The 22,690-nt window shown below is 45.9% G+C and overlaps 2 protein-coding genes across 9 annotated transcripts in view; one reads left to right on the top strand and one right to left on the bottom strand.

The window, feature by feature from the left end:
* POLM (DNA polymerase mu) overlaps positions 1–20,065 on the bottom strand; it is a 97,666-nt gene extending 77,601 nt beyond the window's left edge. For 3 of the 5 annotated variants that reach the window (XM_056571310.1, XM_056571317.1, XM_056571313.1), the window contains exon 1: positions 19,546–19,681. The gene's annotated coding sequence lies outside the window, so the exon portion shown is untranslated. Of the gene's footprint in view, positions 1–5,534; positions 5,899–19,545; positions 19,682–19,960 lie in introns of those variants that run through there. The other 2 variants (XM_056571311.1, XM_056571314.1) reach the window with 2 other exon arrangements.
* The window catches only part of SH2D6 (SH2 domain containing 6), a 67,404-nt gene that overhangs the window by 3,355 nt on the left and 41,359 nt on the right, over positions 1–22,690 (top strand). For 2 of the 4 annotated variants that reach the window (XM_056571320.1, XM_056571321.1), the window contains 7 exons: positions 3,935–3,957; positions 4,048–4,082; positions 5,983–5,999; positions 6,081–6,183; positions 6,791–6,879; positions 18,822–18,843; positions 19,543–19,680. In XM_056571320.1, the coding sequence (XP_056427295.1) occupies positions 3,938–3,957; positions 4,048–4,082; positions 5,983–5,999; positions 6,081–6,183; positions 6,791–6,879; positions 18,822–18,843; positions 19,543–19,680 (424 nt within the window). In that variant the 5' untranslated portion in view covers positions 3,935–3,937. Of the gene's footprint in view, positions 1–1,008; positions 1,171–3,934; positions 3,958–4,047; positions 4,083–5,982; positions 6,000–6,080; positions 6,184–6,790; positions 6,880–18,821; positions 18,844–19,542; positions 19,681–22,690 lie in introns of those variants that run through there. The other 2 variants (XM_056571319.1, XM_056571318.1) reach the window with 2 other exon arrangements.

Below are 22,690 nucleotides of genomic sequence, written 5' to 3'. Positions count from 1 at the left end.
ACCTATATACCAGTATACATACTACATAGTATACACAGCATCATACACCTATATACCTGTATACATACTACATAGTATACACAGCATCATACACCTATATACCTGTATACATACTACATAGTATACACATCATCATACACCTATATACCTGTATACATACTACATAGTATACACAGCATCATACACCTATATACCTGTATACATACTACATAGTATACACAGCATCATACACCTATATATACTACATAGTATACACAGCATCATACACTTATATATACTACATAGTATACACATAACTATACACAGCATCATACACCTATATACCTGTATACATACTACATAGTATACACAGCATCATACACCTATATACCTGTATACATACTACATAGTATACACAGCATCATACACCTATATATACTACATAGTATACACAGCATCATTCACTTATATACCGGTATACATACTACATAGTATACACAGCATCATTCACCTATATACCGGTATACATACTACATAGTATACACAGCATCATACACCTATATATACTACATAGTATACCCATCTATACACAGCATCATACACCTATATACCTGTATACATACTACATAGTATACACAGCATCATACACCTATATATACTACATAATATACCCATCTATACACAGCATCCTACACTTATATACCTGTATACATACTACATAGTATACACATCTATACACTGCATCATACACTTATATATACTACATAGTATACACAGCATCATACACTTATATATATACTACATAGTATACACAGCATCATACACTTATATATACTACATAGTATACACATCTATACACAGCATCATACACCTATATATCTGTATACATACTACATAGCACAAACATCTATACACAGCTGTATACACACACATATACATACACAAGCACACAGACACATATGGCTATACACCAGTATGTAAACACAGCATCTATACACACACAATAGGAAGATAACATATATACTAAAAAACTGACAAATACATATATGTACACAAACTAAACTTGCAAATATACAATTATTCTTATTCTTTATTAGTGAGATAGATATGAGATTGAATTGAGAAAGAAAGATGATAGATGTGCAGAATGTAAACTACATACACATATCAGTGAACAATCTCTGTCTGAAGGTAAGATAGGACATTCCCCTCTTGTATTATGTGATGTGAATAGGATTTTTTGGACTGTTCATGCTTTGTGATGGTGAATTGAGGGGATAGAGTGCTACTAAAAGGGTTTGCCCCAAAAATAGTTTTGGATTTTGGAAGTTGGATGACAGTATCTGCAAAAACAGTAAAAGCTACAATAGTGGTTGTCACCTAGCTCTCTCAGAAACATATAAAACTGGAGGTTTTATGTCGGTGGTAATGCTGCGTGCATGGGCCCAGTATGACAGCACACGGGGAAGGGCAGAGACCCTTTAGTTCTGTATCATGGAGCTGTGGGCACTCCCTATGCCACAATATTGGGCCTAAATATGGAACAACATTTTTCATAAGAAATAATGCCTGTCTCTTGGTGGCTGTTTGCTAAGTTTTTGCCCCCTAGGGCGCGCACGTGCCAGAGATCTGTTTCTTAAAGGGCCAGTACCAATTAAAGTGTCTGCACTTGTCCATAAGTATCTACTCCTCCCTGTTCCCTGTGCCGGATCATTGGTTGTCTAGCCTTAGTGAAGTCCTGTTTTCCAGAGTCTGTGTATCTGTTTCTAGTTCCACCCTATCCTGCAACCTGTGGGGTCTCCTGTGCCTCCTGTGTTTCACAGGTCTCCTGTACCTGTGTTTCAGCCCTGTTCTTCTGCCATCCAGCCACGTCCTACCAGCCACGTTCTGCCAGCCGCGGTCAGTGCCACGTCACCCCCATCTACCTGTGTGGACGAGTCATGCCAGGGGTAGCGACCTGGGTGCCACCTGCCGCAGCAAGACCATCCCGCTTGGCGGCGGGCTCTGGTGAAATCCAGTGGCACCTTAGACCCCGCTCCCTGGCTCGGCTTAAGTCTCTTTCCACACAGGCCCAGAGGATCCACCACCTGCAGTCCTCATGCTGTGATTCCTAACAGTCTGTTATAGGGAGAGGGCATGTATGCTGCAGAGCTTCTGTGACACTTGAGCTTGGAAGTAAAACATGATTTTATAATTTAGCAAACACTCATCAGCTAAGAGACAGATGTGTTTTGTTTTATCTCCCCATATCTGCAATTCTGACCATGATATAGATTTGACTGTTTTCTTTTAAAGTTGTTGTCCAGAATATGAACTCTTTAGCTGTTTTCTTCAATACTGAGTGCTACACCTGTCCACAGGTTGTGTTTGGTACTTTTGCGCAGCTCTACCATAGTGAATCAAACTCAGCTGCAATATCGCAAACAACCTGTGTGTGGTGGAATGGCACTGCTTTAGAAAGAAAGTGTATCATCACTCCTCGGACATATCCTTAACTGGTGCCAGAAAGTTAAACAGATTTGTAAATTACTTCTATTTAAAAATCTTAACCCTTCCAGTACTTATCAGCTGCTGTATGCTCCACAGGAAGTTTTATTTCTTTCTGGAATTCTTTTCTGTCTGACCACATTGCTCTCTGCTGACACCTCTGTCCGTTTTAGGAACTGTCCAGAGCAGGAGCAAATCCCCATAGCAAACCTATTCTGCACTGGACAGTTCCTAAAATGGACAGAGGTGTCAGCAGAGAGCACTGTGGTCTGACAGAAAGGAAATTCAAAAAGAAAAGAACTTCCAGTGGAGCATACAGCAGCTGATAAGTACTGGAAGGATTAAGATTCTTATATAGAAGTAATTTACAAATATGTTTAACTTTCTGGCACCAGTTGATTTAAAAAAAAATGTTTTCCAGGGGAGTACCCCTTTAAAGGAGAACTGTAGTGCAATCTAACTTATCCCCTCTCTGAAGGATTTTCCATAGACTTATGATACAATGGGTTAAACATACAATTAATACTGTAACTTGACGGACTACCGTATAAGCTTCAGTACTGATGAGTAAACAACCCCCTTCAATTCCCTAGACCAGTGCTTCCTGACCAGAGTGCCTTCAGCTGTTGCTAAAGTATAGCTCTCAGCATGCCCTGACAGCCAAAGGCTGGGAGTTATAGTTTTGCAACAGCTGGAGGCCCCCTGATCGGTAAAACACTGCCCTAGACTTAAGTGAACTCTATATAAAGAATTTTGCTGGCTAGTGTAGCACTAGCAATGGGAAAGAATTCCCTGGAGCCTGCACAGCTCTCTGCCACATTTATGAAAAGGGATTATTTAAAATCCTCTTCTATGCAATGCAACATCTGCTTCTTATGACAAAATACAGCAGGATGCAGCAAAGTACCAGCTGACCTGCTGGGTATGAAACATGCTCTAGCAGCACAGAGCAGGGGCCCTGTATAAGAGATCGCGGGGGTCCCACCGGTTGGACCCCCTGCAATCAGACATTTACCCCCTATTCTAAAAAAAATAAATAAAGAAATAAATTGTTCAGCACTGGACTTCTTTAAAAACATGGGGATTCAGCCAGAAAAAATGCCAATGCTTAACCCACAAATTCTTCTATGGGAGAGAAGCAGCAAGATTTTGTTAAAAAAAAAAAAAAAAAGCCAAAGTCATAACATGCTGCGATTCTGGAAAACTGCCAATGAGCCCAAAACCACAGCAAAACGCCAAATATGAGTTTCATTTATCCCTATTGACTTGCAGCTAACATCTGGCCACTGCTTTTTTTTCACCAAAATAAAAAAACAAAGTGCAGAATTTGTGGTATTTATTTTGGGGGAGTTTTGGGCATGTAGTCAAATTGCCGTTGTAGTGATAGGATCTATCATGTGAACAGGATTGTCTTTATTTGTCTTTTATACAATACCTAAATAGAATATTTTATTCCCTTTTCTTTCAGATTATGAACGGAAACAGGAAGCTGTAAGTTAGGCATATGTTATTATTATTATAATGTACATTATTTTATGGCATTGTGTATTCTAATGTATGTCTACATGATTTTGATTCTAGGTCCTCCGCGGCTCCTCGCCCTTTATACCAATATGGTAACATAACATCTAATGTCATTCATTTTCATGCCATGTACACTTATGGGACCCAACAGGAAATGCCATAAATGTCTGACTGGTGGGAGCCCAACCCCTGGATCTGGTTGCCAAATGCAGGAGCTGAGCCGAACCATATGCCTGTTTGGGTCCTATTGGCCTCACTTGAATCCACTGACTGCAATCCACTTGCAGCATAACATAATATTGGGGAAATACTATTTATTTTTTTTTTTTTTTATGCACTTTACTTTGTTTATTGCATACACTGAGTTAACAAAACTGTAAAGGGTTAATATTCTTGCATTTACTTTACAAAGAAGATTGATCCTTTGGTCACATGATTCTCTTAGCCAATGATTGCAATAGAAAGTTTCTAGTACAACCTCTATCTCAGGAGGAGGGGTGGACCTAAACCTGTCAGAATCAGTCTAGACTGTTTTTGCTATGGATATCTACTCCTAGGCCACATGTGTCATTTCTAGGTGAAATCCTGTTCTACAATCAAGTTACTGTCCATTTCCAGTTCACACTGTGAGGATACAGTTCCAAGTCCTTAGTTCCAAGGAGGAGTTTTTTTTGTTTTTTTGGGGAAATACTATTTTAATAATAAATTCTTTACAAAAGAGAAAATAGTCATCACCATCTCCCCACTCTTCTGAAGAACTGTTGTATTCATTAGAAAGACTAGTGGGTGACATATATTTATATCTGCCAACAGCTCTTCCAAGTTCTGTCTTCCTTATTTTTTTTTTTTTTTTTCATGCAGCAGAATACACAGGAGACTTGTTTCCCTGCTGACATTTCTCCAAAAGTATAATCTTCTTAGGGAAGGTCCACAAACTGTTCCAATGCATTGAATTCAAAGAAATCTGTCAGTTCTATATCATGCTCAAAGCTCAAGTGTCAAGCAGGCCTTGTGATCAGCAGTATGCATGCTTCCTCCCTCCCCCACCCCTCTTTACTATAAAGGAGAACTGTAGTGGAATATAACTTATGCCGTATCTGAAGGATAGTTATAGTTCGCGGGGGGTCCGACCGCTGGGGCCCCCTTTGATGTCCTGTAAGGGGCCTCGGCAGTCTGCAAGGAGCACTGTGCTGTCCCCATCTCCCATCTCTATGGGATACATGGAGGGGGCATGTCGGCCGCCGTGTCATGCGAGGACAGAACGCCCCCTTCCAGCATACTGCTGCGGCCCCATACAGGAGCTCCACCACCACCACCACCGCGATCTATAACTTATATAAGTTATATTCCACTACAGTTCTGTTAAATAATAAATGTTCAGTGCTCAGTGCTAAAAGTACAGCAGGGGGTGGGAAGGAGGAATGCATATTCCCTTGAACCATGAACCAATTTGGACAGTCTATAAATATTAAAGGGTTATCATACCATACCATTTTTGTGTTTGGGTTGGGGCTGACACAAAATTTAAAAAAAGTTATACTCACCTGCCCAGATTTTCCCTAGTGTCTATCCTGATGGTGCTCATCCAAGTTAAGCAGCAGTTCCTGCTTTGGTCTTCTTCACATGCAAGAAGTGCCCACTGGGGCATTTCAGAGAAATCATAGTTTTAAAAAGTTACGGGGACCTGGGCAACTAGCCATTTGGGCATTTCCTTCTTTGACAAGTTTTTCCCTAGAAGTTTATAAGTGGAGATGTGTCACTCAAGGCCACAAGATGGGGAGCTGCCTACTTAGGCTCAATAAATAAGGGCCAATCACAGGAATCGGGGGTGCTTGTTATTGGGGCCTGCTTATCCCATCTAGAAGGGCCTTCTAGAATGAATGCAGAAGCAGTCTACAGAGTTTCTTTGTAGTCTAAAACTGGTTATAGACATTACACATTTTGGACATTGTCTTAAAATATAATATTTTGTATTCTCTATTTTTTTTGCAGAAAATGACCTGGTAGAGGTAAGTGCTTCTGTATTTTCATCCACATATAATTTTTTGTTATTTTGTTACTGCCCTAGTTCTGTGACTTTTTTTTACTAGGAAAATGAGGATGATGACCTGTATGAGCCTCCACCGTCTGATTTGCAGAGTAGAACCTTGCCATGTGTATGGACGGCACAGGAGAATCACAGTACATATTTAGGTAATAAGCCCATGGTACTAGTTGAAGCATGTATAGACTAAATTGTGACATCATGTCGTTGGAGTTATTTCTTCAAAGACAATAGTGTACATACCTAGAGCTTTTATGGGCCAATTGTTACCATCGTATTAGTTTGTTTATCATAAAGCGTACCTGTTAGATCTCACACACAAAATAAATAAATAAATAATATGTTACTTAGTACCTGATCATGTTCATCTAATTTTTATGCCTTGATCACCTACATTTGTTATAAAAATCACTCTTTTCATTGGCTCAGTGTTAGAAATCTTCTCAGGGGAAGGGGGCGTGTTCCTCCCTTGTGGTGTTGGGAGGTGATTGCTGCTCATGCAGCCTTGTCCATCAGTCATCTCTTGTCCATGACTCATGGACAAGCTGATGTTTCTGCAGGACTGGTTAGTGTCCCATTAGGTATAGGGACCCCTAGTGATGGGATTTTCAGGGGCCATTTTCCTATTTAAATATATAAAAAAAAAATGTACAACCATATTACAAAAGATCTTCTAATTTTCCTTAGTGACAACATATAAAATGTTTTTGGATCTGACAGTGCCCATTAAAACAGTTTCACATCACTTCCACATAGGTCCTCCTCATCCTCTGCAAAAATCCTCTGCAAAAACTGCTCCTCCTCATCCTCTGCAAAAACCTCCAATACCAGAATGGAACCAGCAGGTAAGTGACTATTAGACTATTAGACATCCCAGATGTCAGCACCAGCAGGGTTAACAGGTGCTGACAAGGTGTTGTTTGCTAGGTTGCCGGGTTACGCCCTGCTGTCTGAGTGGCTAGCTACTGATTGATCACATGTGCATCTCCCTATATTACCAGGCATCAGACACTGGGAAGATGCCTGTGAAAGCGGTCATTACCTGAGTAGCTAGTGTTACGCCGAGCGCTCCGGGTCCCCGCTCCACCCCGGAGCGCTTGCAGCATCCTCTCATTCGCAGCGCCCCGGTCAGGCCTGCTGACCGGGTGCGCTGCAATATCACTCCCAGCCGGGATGCGATTTGCGACGCAGGAGGCGCCCGCTCGTGATGCGCATCCCGGCTCCCGTACCTGACCCGTTCCCCGTCTGTCTTGTCCCGGCGCGCGCGGCCCGCTCCTTAGGGCGCGCGCGCGTCGGGTCTCTGCAATTTAAAGGGCCACTGCGCCACTGATTGGCGCAGCAGGCCTAATCAGTGTTATCACCTGTGCACTCCCTACTTATACCTCACTTCCCCTGCACTCCCTCACCGGATCTTGTTGCCATTGTGCCAGTGAAAGCGTTCCCTTGTGTGTTCCTAGCCTGTGTTCCAGACCTCCTGCCGTTGCCCCTGACTACGATCCTTGCTGCCTGCCCTGACCTTCTGCTACGTCCGACCTTGCTCTTGTCTACTCCCTCGTACCGCGCTTATCTTCAGCAGTCAGAGAGGTTGAGCCGTTGCTGGTGGATACGACCTGGTTGCTACCGATGCTGCAAGACCATCCCGCTTTGCGGCGGGCTCTGGTGAATACCAGTAGCAACTTAGAACCGGTCCACCAACACGATCCACGCCAATCCCTCTCTGGCACAGAGGATCCACCTCCAGCCAGCCGAAGCGTGAAAGTAGATCCGGCCATGGATCCCGCTGAAGTCCCGCTGCCAGTTGTCGCCGACCTCACCACGGTGGTCGCCCAGCAGTCGCAACAGATAGCGCAACAAGGCCACCAGCTGTCTCAACTGACCGTGATGCTACAGCAGCTATTACCACAGCTCCAGCAATCTTCTCCTCCGCCAGCTCCTGCACCTCCTCCGCAGCGAGTGGCCGCTTCCAGCCTTCGATTATCCTTGCCGGATAAATTTGATGGGGACTCTAAGTTTTGCCATGGCTTTCTTTCGCAATGTTCCCTGCACTTGGAGATGATGTCGGACCAGTTTCCTACTGAAAGGTCTAAGGTGGCTTTCGTAGTCAGCCTTCTGTCTGGGAAAGCTCTGTCATGGGCCGCAATGACCCTGTCACTGCCTCTGTACACTCCTTCTTCACGGAGATTCAAAGTGTCTTTGAGGAACCTGCCCGAGTCTCTTCTGCTGAGATTGCCCTGCTGAACCTGGTCCAGGGTAATTCTTCTGTTGGCGAGTACGCCATCCAATTCCGTACTCTTGCCTCTGAATTATCCTGGAATAACGAGGCCCTCTGCGCGACCTTTAAAAAAGGCCTATCCAGTAACATTAAAGATGTGCTGGCCGCACGAGAAATTCCTGCTAACCTGCATGAACTTATTCATCTTGCCACTCGCATTGACATGCGTTTTTCCGAAAGGCGTCAGGAGCTCCTCCAGGATATGGACTTTGTTCGCACGAGGCGGTTTCTCTCCCCGGCTCCTCTCTCCTCTGGTCCTCTGCAATCCGTTCCTGTGCCTCCCGCCGTGGAGGCTATGCAAGTTGACCGGTCTCGCTTGACACCTCAAGAGAGGACACGACGCCGCATGGAGAATCTTTGCCTGTACTGTGCCGGTACCGAACATTTTTTGAAGGATTGTCCTATCCGTCCTCCCCGCCTGGAAAGACGTACGCTGACTCCGCACAAAGGTGAGACAGCTCTTGATGTGAACTCTGCTTCTCCACGCCTTACTGTGCCTGTGCGGGTATCTTCGTCTACCTTCTCCTTCTCTGCTATGGCCTTCTTGGATTCCGGATCTGCAGGAAATTTTATTTTGGCCTCTCTCAACAGGTTCAACATCCCGGTGACCAGTCTCGCCAGACCCCTCTACATCAATTCTGTTAACAATGAAAGATTGGACTGTACTGTGCGTTACCTCCTAATGTGCATCGGGCCCCATCACGAAAAAATTTAATTTTTGGTCCTCTCTAACTGCACTTCAGAAATTCTTCTTGGATTACCCTGGCTTCAACGCCATTCCCCAACCCTTGATTGGTCCACAGGAGAAATCAAGAACTGGGGTACTTCTTGTCACAAGGACTGTCTTAAACCGGTTCCCAGTACTCACAGTCGTGACCCTGTGGTTCCCCCGGTATCTGGTCTTCCTAAGGCCTATCTGGACTATGCTGATGTTTTTTGCAAAAAGCAAGAAGAGACTTTGCCTCCTCACCGGCCTTATGACTGTCCTATTGACCTCCTCCCAGGTACTACTCCACCCCGGGGCAGAATCTATCCTCTGTCTGCTCCAGAAACCCAAGCCATGTCGGAGTACATCCAGGAGAATTTAAAAAAGGGGTTTATCCGCAAGTCCTCCTCTCCTGCCGGAGCTGGATTTTTTTTTTGTGTCCAAAAAGATGGCTCCCTACGCCCTTGCATTGATTACCGCGGACTTAATAAAATCACGGTAAAAAAACGCTACCCCTTACCTCTTATCTCGGAACTCTTTGATCGCCTACAAGGCGCCCACATCTTTACCAAACTGGACTTAAGAGGTGCTTATAATCTCATCCGCATCAGGGAGGGGGACGAATGGAAGACTGCATTTAACACCAGAGATGGACACTTTGAGTATCTGGTCATGCCCTTTGGCCTGTGCAACGCCCCTGCCGTCTTCCAAGACTTTGTTAATGAAATTTTTCGTGATCTCCTATATACCTGTGTTGTGGTTTACCTGGACGATATTCAGATTTTTTCTGCCAACTTAGAAGAACACCGCCAGCATGTCTGCATGGTTCTTCAGAGACTTTGGGACAATCAACTTTATGCCAAAATGGAAAAATGTCTCTTTGAATGTCAATCTCTTCCTTTCCTAGGATACTTGGTCTCTGGCCAGGGACTACAAATGGACCCAGATAAACTCTCTGCCGTCTTAGATTGGCCACGCCCCTCCGGACTCCGTGCTATCCAACGTTTTTTGGGGTTCGCCAATTATTACAGACAATTCATTCCACACCTCTCCACTATTGTGGCCCCTATCGTGGCTTTAACCAAGAAAAATGCCAATCCTAAGTCCTGGTCTCCCCAAGCGGAACACGCATTTAAACATCTCAAGTCTGCCTTTTCTTCTGCTCCCGTGCTCTCCAGACCTGACCAATCTAAACCCTTTCTATTGGAGGTAGATGCCTCCTCAGTGGGAGCTGGAGCAGTTCTTCTACAAAAAAATTCTTCCGGGCATGCTGTTACTTGTGGTTTTTTTTCTAGGACCTTCTCTCCGGCGGAGAAAAACTACTCCATTGGTGATCGAGAACTACTGGCCATTAAATTGGCGCTTGAGGAATGAAGGCACCTGCTGGAGGGATCAAAATATCCAGTTATTATATACACTGATCACAAGAATCTCTCCTATCTCCAGTCTGCCCAACGACTGAACCCTCGCCAGGCTAGGTGGTCGTTGTTCTTTGCCCGTTTTAACTTTGAAATCCATTTTCGCCCTGCTGACAAGAACATTAGGGCCGATGCCCTCTCTCATTCTTCTGATGCCTCTGAAGTAGAGGCCTCTCCGCAACACATCATTCTTCCGGACTGTCTGATCTCCACTTCTCCAGCTTCCATCAGGCAAACTCCTCCAGGGAAGACCTTCGTTTCTCCACGCCAGCGTCTCGGGATTCTCAAATGGGGACACTCCTCCCACCTCGCAGGCCATGCGGGCATCAAAAAATCCTTTCAACTCATCTCTCGATTTTATTGGTGGCCGACTCTGGAGACTGATGTTGTTAATTTCGTGCGGGCCTGTACTGTCTGTGCCCGGGATAAGACTCCTCGCCAGAAGCCTGCTGGTCTCCTTCATCCTCTGCCTGTTCCTGAACAGCCTTGGTCACAGATTGGTATGGACTTTATTACGGACTTGCCCTCATCCCGTGGCAACACAGTTGTTTGGGTGGTCGTTGATCGATTTTCCAAGATGGCACATTTTATTCCTCTTCCTGGTCTTCCTTCAGCGCCTCAGTTGGCAAAGTAATTTTTTATACACATTTTTCGCCTTCACGGTTTGCCCACGCATATCGTCTCGGATAGAGGCGTCCAATTCGTGTCTAATTTCTGGAGGGCCCTCTGTAAACAGCTCAAGATCAAATTAAACTTCTCTTCTTCTTATCATCCCCAATCCAATGGGCAAGTAGAAAGAATTAATCAGGTCCTGGGTGACTATTTACGGCATTTTGTTTCCTCCCGCCAGGATGACTGAGCAGATCTTCTACCATGGGCCGAATTCTCATACAACTTCAGAGTCTCCGAATCTTCTGCTAAATCCCCATTTTTCGTGGTGTACGGCCGTCACCCTCTTCCTCCCCTCCCTACTCCCTTGCTCTCTGGTTTGCCCGCTGTGGATGAAGTGACTCGTGATCTTTCCACCATATGGAAAGAAACCCAAAATTCTCTTTTACAGGCTTCATCCCGGATGAAAAAATTTGCTGATAAAAAAAGAAGAACTCCCCCCATTTTTGCTCCCGGAGACAAGGTATGGCTCTCCGCTAAGTATGCCCGCTTTCGTGTCCCCAGTTACAAACTGGGACCACGCTATCTTGGTCCTTTCAAAATCTTGTGCCAGATTAACCCTGTCTCTTACAAACTCCTTCTTCCTCCTTCTCTCCGTATTCCCAATGCCTTCCATGTCTCTCTCCTCAAACCACTCATCCTTAACCGCTTCTCTCCCAAAGTTGTTTCTCCCACTCCTGTTTCCGGTTCGTCTGACGTCTTCTCTGTGAAGGAGATTCTGGCCTCCAAGATTGTCAGAGGTAAAAGATTTTTTTTGGTGGATTGGGAGAACTGTGGCCCAGAGGAGAGATCTTGGGAACCTGAGGACAACATCCTAGACAAAAGTCTTGTCCTCAGGTTCTCAGGCTCCAAGAAGAGGGGGAGACCCAAGGGGGGGGGTACTGTTACGCCGAGCGCTCCGGGTCCCCGCTCCTCCCCGGAGCGCTCGCAGCATCCTCTCATTCGCAGCGCCCCGGTCAGACCTGCTGTCCGGGTGCGCTGCAATATCACTCCCAGCCGGGATGCGATTCGCGACGCAGGAGGCGCCCGCTCGCGATGCGCATCCCGGCTCCCGTACCTGACCCGTTCCCCGTCTGTCTTGTCCCGGCGCGCGCGGCCCCGCTCCTTAGGGCGCGCGCGCGCCGGGTCTCTGCAATTTAAAGGGCCACTGCGCCACTGATTGGCGCAGCAGGCCTAATCAGTGTTATCACCTGTGCACTCCCTACTTATACCTCACTTCCCCTGCACTCCCTCGCCGGATCTTGTTGCCATTGTGCCAGTGAAAGCGTTCCCTTGTGTGTGGTTTACCTGGACGATATTCAGATTTTTTCTGCCAACTTAGAAGAACACCGCCAGCATGTCTGCATGGTTCTTCAGAGACTTTGGGACAATCAACTTTATGCCAAAATGGAAAAATGTCTCTTTGAATGTCAATCTCTTCCTTTCCTAGGATACTTGGTCTCTGGCCAGGGACTACAAATGGACCCAGATAAACTCTCTGCCGTCTTAGATTGGCCACGCCCCTCCGGACTCCGTGCTATCCAACGTTTTTTGGGGTTCGCCAATTATTACAGACAATTCATTCCACACCTCTCCACTATTGTGGCCCCTATCGTGGCTTTAACCAAGAAAAATGCCAATCCTAAGTCCTGGTCTCCCCAAGCGGAACACGCATTTAAACATCTCAAGTCTGCCTTTTCTTCTGCTCCCGTGCTCTCCAGACCTGACCAATCTAAACCCTTTCTATTGGAGGTAGATGCCTCCTCAGTGGGAGCTGGAGCAGTTCTTCTACAAAAAAATTCTTCCGGGCATGCTGTTACTTGTGGTTTTTTTTCTAGGACCTTCTCTCCGGCGGAGAAAAACTACTCCATTGGTGATCGAGAACTACTGGCCATTAAATTGGCGCTTGAGGAATGAAGGCACCTGCTGGAGGGATCAAAATATCCAGTTATTATATACACTGATCACAAGAATCTCTCCTATCTCCAGTCTGCCCAACGACTGAACCCTCGCCAGGCTAGGTGGTCGTTGTTCTTTGCCCGTTTTAACTTTGAAATCCATTTTCGCCCTGCTGACAAGAACATTAGGGCCGATGCCCTCTCTCATTCTTCTGATGCCTCTGAAGTAGAGGCCTCTCCGCAACACATCATTCTTCCGGACTGTCTGATCTCCACTTCTCCAGCTTCCATCAGGCAAACTCCTCCAGGGAAGACCTTCGTTTCTCCACGCCAGCGTCTCGGGATTCTCAAATGGGGACACTCCTCCCACCTCGCAGGCCATGCGGGCATCAAAAAATCCTTTCAACTCATCTCTCGATTTTATTGGTGGCCGACTCTGGAGACTGATGTTGTTAATTTCGTGCGGGCCTGTACTGTCTGTGCCCGGGATAAGACTCCTCGCCAGAAGCCTGCTGGTCTCCTTCATCCTCTGCCTGTTCCTGAACAGCCTTGGTCACAGATTGGTATGGACTTTATTACGGACTTGCCCTCATCCCGTGGCAACACAGTTGTTTGGGTGGTCGTTGATCGATTTTCCAAGATGGCACATTTTATTCCTCTTCCTGGTCTTCCTTCAGCGCCTCAGTTGGCAAAGTAATTTTTTATACACATTTTTCGCCTTCACGGTTTGCCCACGCATATCGTCTCGGATAGAGGCGTCCAATTCGTGTCTAATTTCTGGAGGGCCCTCTGTAAACAGCTCAAGATCAAATTAAACTTCTCTTCTTCTTATCATCCCCAATCCAATGGGCAAGTAGAAAGAATTAATCAGGTCCTGGGTGACTATTTACGGCATTTTGTTTCCTCCCGCCAGGATGACTGAGCAGATCTTCTACCATGGGCCGAATTCTCATACAACTTCAGAGTCTCCGAATCTTCTGCTAAATCCCCATTTTTCGTGGTGTACGGCCGTCACCCTCTTCCTCCCCTCCCTACTCCCTTGCTCTCTGGTTTGCCCGCTGTGGATGAAGTGACTCGTGATCTTTCCACCATATGGAAAGAAACCCAAAATTCTCTTTTACAGGCTTCATCCCGGATGAAAAAATTTGCTGATAAAAAAAGAAGAACTCCCCCCATTTTTGCTCCCGGAGACAAGGTATGGCTCTCCGCTAAGTATGCCCGCTTTCGTGTCCCCAGTTACAAACTGGGACCACGCTATCTTGGTCCTTTCAAAATCTTGTGCCAGATTAACCCTGTCTCTTACAAACTCCTTCTTCCTCCTTCTCTCCGTATTCCCAATGCCTTCCATGTCTCTCTCCTCAAACCACTCATCCTTAACCGCTTCTCTCCCAAAGTTGTTTCTCCCACTCCTGTTTCCGGTTCGTCTGACGTCTTCTCTGTGAAGGAGATTCTGGCCTCCAAGATTGTCAGAGGTAAAAGATTTTTTTTGGTGGATTGGGAGAACTGTGGCCCAGAGGAGAGATCTTGGGAACCTGAGGACAACATCCTAGACAAAAGTCTTGTCCTCAGGTTCTCAGGCTCCAAGAAGAGGGGGAGACCCAAGGGGGGGGGTACTGTTACGCCGAGCGCTCCGGGTCCCCGCTCCTCCCCGGAGCGCTCGCAGCATCCTCTCATTCGCAGCGCCCCGGTCAGACCTGCTGTCCGGGTGCGCTGCAATATCACTCCCAGCCGGGATGCGATTCGCGACGCAGGAGGCGCCCGCTCGCGATGCGCATCCCGGCTCCCGTACCTGACCCGTTCCCCGTCTGTCTTGTCCCGGCGCGCGCGGCCCCGCTCCTTAGGGCGCGCGCGCGCCGGGTCTCTGCAATTTAAAGGGCCACTGCGCCACTGATTGGCGCAGCAGGCCTAATCAGTGTTATCACCTGTGCACTCCCTACTTATACCTCACTTCCCCTGCACTCCCTCGCCGGATCTTGTTGCCATTGTGCCAGTGAAAGCGTTCCCTTGTGTGTTCCTAGCCTGTGTTCCAGACCTCCTGCCGTTGCCCCTGACTACGATCCTTGCTGCCTGCCCTGACCTTCTGCTACGTCCGACCTTGCTCTTGTCTACTACCGCGCTTATCTTCAGCAGTCAGAGAGGTTGAGCCGTTGCCAGTGGATACCACCTGGTTGCTACCGCCTCTGCAAGACCATCCCGCTTTGCGGCGGGCTCTGGTGAATACCAGTAGCAACTTAGAACCGGTCCACCAACACGGTCCACGCCAATCCCTCTCTGGCACAGAGGATCCACCTCCAGCCAGCCGAAGCGTGACAGCTAGCATTTCCTTATTTCCTTGTATACCCGGAAACTTGACTTCTGACTTCCTATCTGACTTCTCTTTTGTTATAGCGATTCGGCACCTCTTCCCACCCCTGGCTAGACTCGGTTTGACTGACATTGACTTTATGTGTGTATGTTTAGTTTGTCTTTGTTAGTTGCTTGTTTCCCTGTTGCTCCTGACAACAGACAGGATTGTATTTTATTGTGTTGACATTTGACTCCCCTCACTTATTTAGGAAGGGATTGTCGACCAGTTGCTGGCCTATCATTTAGGATAGGCAGACAAGTAGGCAGGGACAGGGGTGCGGGTAAGCTTAGCGAGCACTCCTTCCCTGCCCATACGTGACATTTTCACAGGCCCAAACTACTACCTGCATCTGCTATGATGGAAGCAATGACGGCTTTAGTAGAGAAAATGCAGGGATTAACCCAGTTAGTGCATTCTCTTGCTGAGAGGGTTCAGGCTCAGGAGACAGCTAATGGTAAGTCAGTGGTCTGTCCTCCAGCTGTTTCAATTGACCTTAAAATTAATCTTCCTGACCGTTTTTCAGGTGACCGAAAATTTTTTGTTGTTTTCAGAGAGAGTTGTAAGAAATATTTTCGCATAAGACCACAGTCTCCTAGCACAGAGGACCAGAGAGTAGGACTTATATTGTCTTTGTTGCAAGGAGACCCTCAAGAGTGGGCTTTCTCCTTACCTTCCTCAGCTCCTGAATTAAGTTCAGTGGATGCTTTCTTTTCTGCTTTGGGCCTTCTTTATGATGAACCAGACCGTGCAGCCTTTGCAGAATCGCAGCTAGTTAATCTTAAGCAGGGAAAGAGAACAGCAGAGGAGTACTGTGCGAATTTTCCGAAGTGGTGCACGGCTTCAGGTTGGAATGATCCAACCCTTAGGTGTCAGTTCAGACTAGGATTATCTGACGCTATTAAGGATGCTTTTGTAAGTTATCCATCACCTGACTCATTAGAACAAGCCATGACATTAGCTATACGACTTGACAGATGTATGAAAGAAAGAAATCGAGAGCGGACTTTTAATTCTGTTCCTCACTTTCTTTCCTCCATTTTTCCATCTTTTCCTGTCCCTCATGTCTCTGCCGAGGAACCTATGCAGATAGGGAAATTTTCCCCTCAGCAGAGAAAATCCATTCGGAAGAAAAGCACATGTTTCTTTTGTGGAGACGAAGGACATCGGTTCCAGAATTGCGTCAAACGCCAGTGCCTAAATGACAATCAGGGAGGTCATTTAGGTGCACAGGTACCTCGGAATTTATCTTCAAAAATGTTGTTACCAGTGCACGGAAAGCTTGTGTATGAGGTCGATAGAATACTGGACAGCAGAAGGGTACAGAATTTTGTCCAGTACTTAGTTCATTGGAAAGGTTATGGTCTGGAGGAGAGATCGTGGGTTCCGGCCTCTTTTGTCCATGCGGCCAATTTAATTAAGAAATTCCACGATTCTCACCCAGACAAACCTAGATCCAGTTTTAAGGGTCCGGTGGCCCCTCTTTAACAGGGTTAACAGGTGCTGACAAGGTGTTGTTGCAAGTTTGTCGAGTTACGCCCTGCTGTCTGAGTGGCTAGCTACTGATTGATCACATGTGCATCTCCCTATATTACCAGGCATCAGACACTGGGAAGATGCCTGTGAAACTGGTCATTACCTGAGTAGCTAGCATTCCCTTATTTCCTTGTATACCCGGAAACTTGTCTTCTGGCTTCCTATCTGACTTCTCTTTTGTTATAGCGATTCGGCACCTCTTCCCACTCCTGGCTAGACTTGATTTGACTGACATTGACTTTATGTGTGTATGTTTAGTTTGTCTTTGTTAGTTGCTTGTTTCCCTGTTGCTCCTGACAACAGACAGGATTGTGTTGAAATTTGACTCCCCTCACTTATTTAGGAAGGGATTGTCGACCAGTTTCCGGCCTATCATTTAGGCAGGGACAGGGGCGCGGGTAAGCTTAGCGAGCACTCCTTCCCTGCCCATACGTGACACCAGAGATCTGTAATCTTTTTATTCTAACTGGTCTTTATTAGGCTTTGTTCACACAACTCAATATCTGCTCAAATTCTGTTCCCCAAAGCTTTGTGCAAAAATGCAGCAGAATTTTTGTGTGCCAAAATTTTGAAGCCCCATTGAGTTCAATGGAATTTCGCCCACAATTCTGCAAAATTTTAAGGAAAAGTGTCAGCAAATCCCCCCTGCACTAACCAGAGGTACTGGCTGGTAGTGCCGGCGACGCTGATCAATATGATGCCTACTGTGCCCGGATCCGTCCAGCCGTTCGCCCGTTATGTTCATTATTCCAGATATGCAAATCATCTTCTAACAGGCACGGGCAGGGTTACTGCCTTCATCTGGCACTGTGACGTCACCGCCGCTCACCCCGCATCACCGCCCGGCTTATGCATATTCATGCCCTCCCTCTGTATGGCACAGCTAATTAGCCCAGACAGTCAATGTGCCAGATTTCTCACAGTGGTTTTTACACGGGCCGGTGAGCTCCGGATAATGGATACCAATCTTTATGATCGGCACTCATTTAGTATCTCAGCTCCTGAACTCATGCATGCCCTTAGATTTTTAGTCAATGGTCCTATCAAAACGCTGCATTTACTACTCTTTGCTTCTTAGGCCATGTTCACACGTCAGAATTTCAGTGCTGAATTCCGCATTGAATTAAACGGGATTCTGCTGCGCACATGACGGAATTTCTGCGCCGAATTCCAATTTTCATGTCCACAGAAAGAATGAACCTGTCCGTTCTTTCTGCGGACTTCGCACAGAATTCATAGCCATCTAGGAGATTTTCCCGGCGGACATTCCGAGTTGTGAACATAGCCTTAGACAGACTTCTTGTTCAGTAATCCTGGATCCATGTTAAACATTTATCTGCCACAAGGTGTCAGTCTGAATGTAGGTTATAAAGATGACTGACTGTATACGCCTAGTTCATAGGAATGATCCATTACTTATATTACAATGACCTATTCCGTAGCGCTGGACAATAACGTATATTCAACGCAGATTCACACACACTCAGATGATATATAGAAAGGACACTCAGATATTTCTGTATCTCCCATAGACTTTGATGGTGATGAAGCAATCCTCATAAAGGCAACCCGTGTCCATTTAGCGCAGTGTTTGCCAACCAGTGTGCCTCCAGCTGTTGCAAAACTACAACTCCCAGCATGCCCGGACAGCCAAAGGCTGTCCGGACATGCTGGGAGTTGTAGTTTTGCAACAGCTGGAGGCACACTGGTTGGCAAACACTGATTTAGGGTATATATAAGGCGGCATTGTCATCAATAACATCTGAACGCCATGAGTCAGAAGACAGACCTGGAGCGTGCATTTGGTCAATGCGGGGGTCTTCTCTATTAAATTTGGTGGTCAACTTCTTCAGGAAGGTTAACAATTATTTTCCAAGAAATATATCGATTATAATTATGGTAATGAAGAAACCAAAATGTGAAATGTGAAACTTCTAATAACCCTGAACCTTTGTCTTTCCACAGGGTCACCGTCAGCAGAAACCTTGTGAGTGTTTTTTTTTTTATAATTTTGTGACCTCTATAGGGGGGGGGGGGGGGGGGTGGCTGGCAAAATCTTTGTGGTCAATATATTAACACTTTGCTAGTTTGGGATACTATCTAATACAGCCTTGTTAAGATACCACCCCCACCCCATATTAGTAGCATCAAAGGGGTACTCCGGTGGAGAACAAATTTTTTTTTTTCATATCAACTGACTCCAGAAAGTTGAACAGATTTGTAAATGGCTTCTATTAAAAAATCTTAATCCTTCCAGTACTTATCAGCTGCTGAATGCTCCAAAGTAAGTGTAGTTCTTTTCAGTATGACCACAGTGCTCTCTGCTGGCACCTCTGTCCTTGTCAGGAACTGTCTGTAGTAGGAGAGGTTTGCTATGGGGATTTTCTCCTACTCTGGACAGTTCCTGGCACAGACAGAGGTGGCAGCAGAGAACACTGTGGTCAGACTGGAAATAGCTTCACAACTTCCTTTGGAGCATACAGCAGCTAAGTATTGGAAGGATTAAGACTTTTTAATAGAAGTAATTTACAAATCTGTTTAACTTTCTGGCACCAATTGATATGAAAAAAAAAATAAAAAATAGTTTTCCACCAGAGTGCCCCTTTAAGTGATGTTATAGTGGTACATATGGATATTGTTTTCTTGGTTAAACAGTTGGCACCACATTCAATCTGTTATCTTGCAGTACCAAAGCAAACAAGACCAGCTCCACCGGCAAAGCGTGGTCCCCCTCTGCCTCCTCCTGACCGCAGGATGTCCCTTCCCTGTACGGTCATGCGTTCACCACCAAATTGCAACAACAATTTTCCACAAGGAAAGGATGGTAAGGACTGGGGGGGGAGAGATTTATCAAAACCTGTGCAAAGGAAAATGTACCCAGTTGCCCATAGCAACCAATCAGATTGCTTCTTTCATTTTGCAGAGGCCTTGTTAAAAATGAAAGAAGTGATCTGATTGGTTGCTATGGGCAACTGGGCAACTTTTCTTCTGGACAGGTTTTGATAAATCTCCCCCAATTTATTTCATGAAGTCTGGGTAAGGGTATGTACACACTGAGGAATTGACGATCAATTTACACGCGTAAATTCCGCACCATTATTCACCTTAAATGAAGGAATTTATGGTCTTTCCACCGCTCTATTCACATTCAGGAATTTCTGCAGGCAAAATTCAGGTGCAGAATCGTATTCCGACAGAAGGCTGAACATGTTTATTCTTCCGGCAGGTGAAAGCTCATTGAAGTCAATTGGACTTTATTTTTCCTATTTCTTCTGGCGCAGAATTGACGGGTAGATCAAACATCAAAATGGCTGAACTTCATTCACAGATTTCCTTATCCTCCTGAATTTTTCGGGAGTTTTTGAGCCAAAGCCAGAAATGTGTTTAAAAAAGAATGTAAAATATAAAGGAAGGACTGCTGAATCCACTTTTGACTTTGGCTCAAAAACTGCAGTGGCAGATTTCTTAAAAAAAAAAAAAAAAAAAAAACACGCCAATAAAACTGTGTGGAAACCTAGCCTGACTCAAGTGTTTTTTGCTACAGAACAAATCTGCTAAATGATAGACCTCTGGCTCCCTACAGGGGACATTTATGCGTTGCCTTCCTCTGGGTATTAGGCCAAACTAAATAGACGTATGCCTTCAGCCTTACAAACTATGTTACTATGACAGTATTGCATACTTTTTACACATTGTAGTCAATAAGAACTCAGTATTAAAAGCTACCCCTAGTGCAGGGTATGAGCCAACAAGTCCTTGGTCCCTTCTTTTCCGTGATCACTTGGGGTCCCAGAGATCAAAAACCTGTATTGTGCCCTACACATACACCATAATCTTATTTTTCACATACACCTATCAAGATATATGCAATGATATCAGTAAAACTGGCAGCAGACATACAAGATCTACTAATAAAAGAAATGAACTGGATTCAGGCATATACCGAGATTTCTGTTTATGTAACACAGGGGTCCTCAAACTTTTTAAACGGGGGGCCAGTTCACGGTCCCTCAGACCGTTGGAGGGCCGGACTATAGATAACAAAACATGAATAAATTCCTATGCACACTTATATATCTTATTAGTGGACTACCACTTTAAGTACACAGCACAGTTCCCCCCACATTAGGTTGGCAGTATAGATCTCCCACATTAGGTTGTAGTTCCCCCACATTAGGGTTGGCAGTACAGTTCCCCCACATTAGGGTTGGCAGTACAGTTCCCCCACATTAGGGTTGGCAGTACAGTTCCCCCACATTAGGGTTGGCAGTACAGTTCCCCCACATTAGGGTTGGCAGTACAATTCCCCCACATTAGGTTGGCAGTATAGGTCCCCCACATTAGGTGCAGTACAATTCCCCCACATTAGGTTGGCAGTATAGTCCCCCACATTAGGTAGTAGTTCCCCTACATTAGGTTGTAGTTCCCCCCCCACATTAGGTGCAGTATAGTTCACCCACATTAGGTTGTAGTTCCCCCACATTAGGTGCAATATAGTCCCCCACATTAGGCTTGCAGTATGTTCCCCCACATTAGGTGCAATATAGTCCCCCACATTAGGTGCAGTATAGTTCTCCCACATTAGGTGCAATATAGTCCCCCACATTACGTTGGCAGTATAGTCCCCCCACATTAGGTGCAATATAGTCCCCCACATTAGACTGGCAGTATAGTTCCCCCACATTAGGTGCAATATAGTCCCCCACATTAGGCTGGCAGTATAATTCCCACACATTATGTGCAATATAGTCCCCCACATTACGTTGGCAGTATGTTGGCCCACATTAGGTGCAATATAGTCCCCCACATTGGGCTGGCAGTATAGTTCCCCCACATTAGGTGCAATATAGTCCCCCACATTAGGCTGGCGGTATAGTTCCCCCACATTAGGTGCAATATAGTCCCCCACATTAGGCTGGCAGTATAGTTCCCCCACAATAGGTGCAATATAGTGCCCCACATTAGGTGCATTATAGTTCCCCCACATTAGGTGCAATATAGTCCCCCACATTACGTTGGCAGTATGTTCCCCCACATTAGGTGCAGTATAGTCCCCCAAATTACATTGGCAGTATAGTCCCCCACATTAGGCTGGCAGTATAGTCCCCCAAATTACATTGGCAGTATAGTTCCCACACATTAGGTGCAGTATGTTCCCCCACATTAGGTGCAGTATGTTCCCCCACACTAGGCTGGCAGTATAGTCCCCCAAATTACATTAGGTGCAGTATAGTTCCCCCACATTAGGTGCAGTATAGTCCCCCACACTAGGCTGGCAGTATGTTCCCCCACATTAGGTGCAGTATAGTCCCCCACACTAGGCTGGCAGTATGTTCCCCCACATTAGGTGCAGTATGTTCCCCCACATTAGGTGCAGTATAGTTCCCCCACATTAGGTGCAGTATAGTCCCCCACATTAGGTGCAGTATGTTCCCCCACATTAGGTGCAGTATGTTCCCCCACATTAGGTGCAGTATAGTTCCCCACATTAGGTGCAGTATAGTTCCCCACATTAGGTGCAGTATGTTCCCCCACATTAGGTTGGCAGTATAGTTCCCCCACATTAGGTTGGCAGTATAGTTCCCCCACATTAGGCTGGCAGTATAGTCCCCCAAATTACGTTGGCAGTATGTTCCCCCACAGGCATACAGCCTCCAGCCATAAAGTATGGCTGTAGGCTGTATGCCTGTGTACTGCCCCATTTCAGTGTTCCGATCACCGCTCCTCGGGTCCGGCCATAGCAGGACCGGAGGATCGGTGGTCTGAACACCGAAGGGACGCGCCGCTGGTAAACACTTACCTACTACCAGCGCGCGCGTCCTTGCTTCTCCGCT

The sequence above is a fragment of the Hyla sarda genome, chromosome 4, assembly GCF_029499605.1.
Source record: "Hyla sarda isolate aHylSar1 chromosome 4, aHylSar1.hap1, whole genome shotgun sequence".
Taxonomy (NCBI): Eukaryota; Metazoa; Chordata; class Amphibia; order Anura; family Hylidae; genus Hyla; species Hyla sarda.
This window is presented reverse-complemented; position numbering and strand designations above follow the sequence as displayed.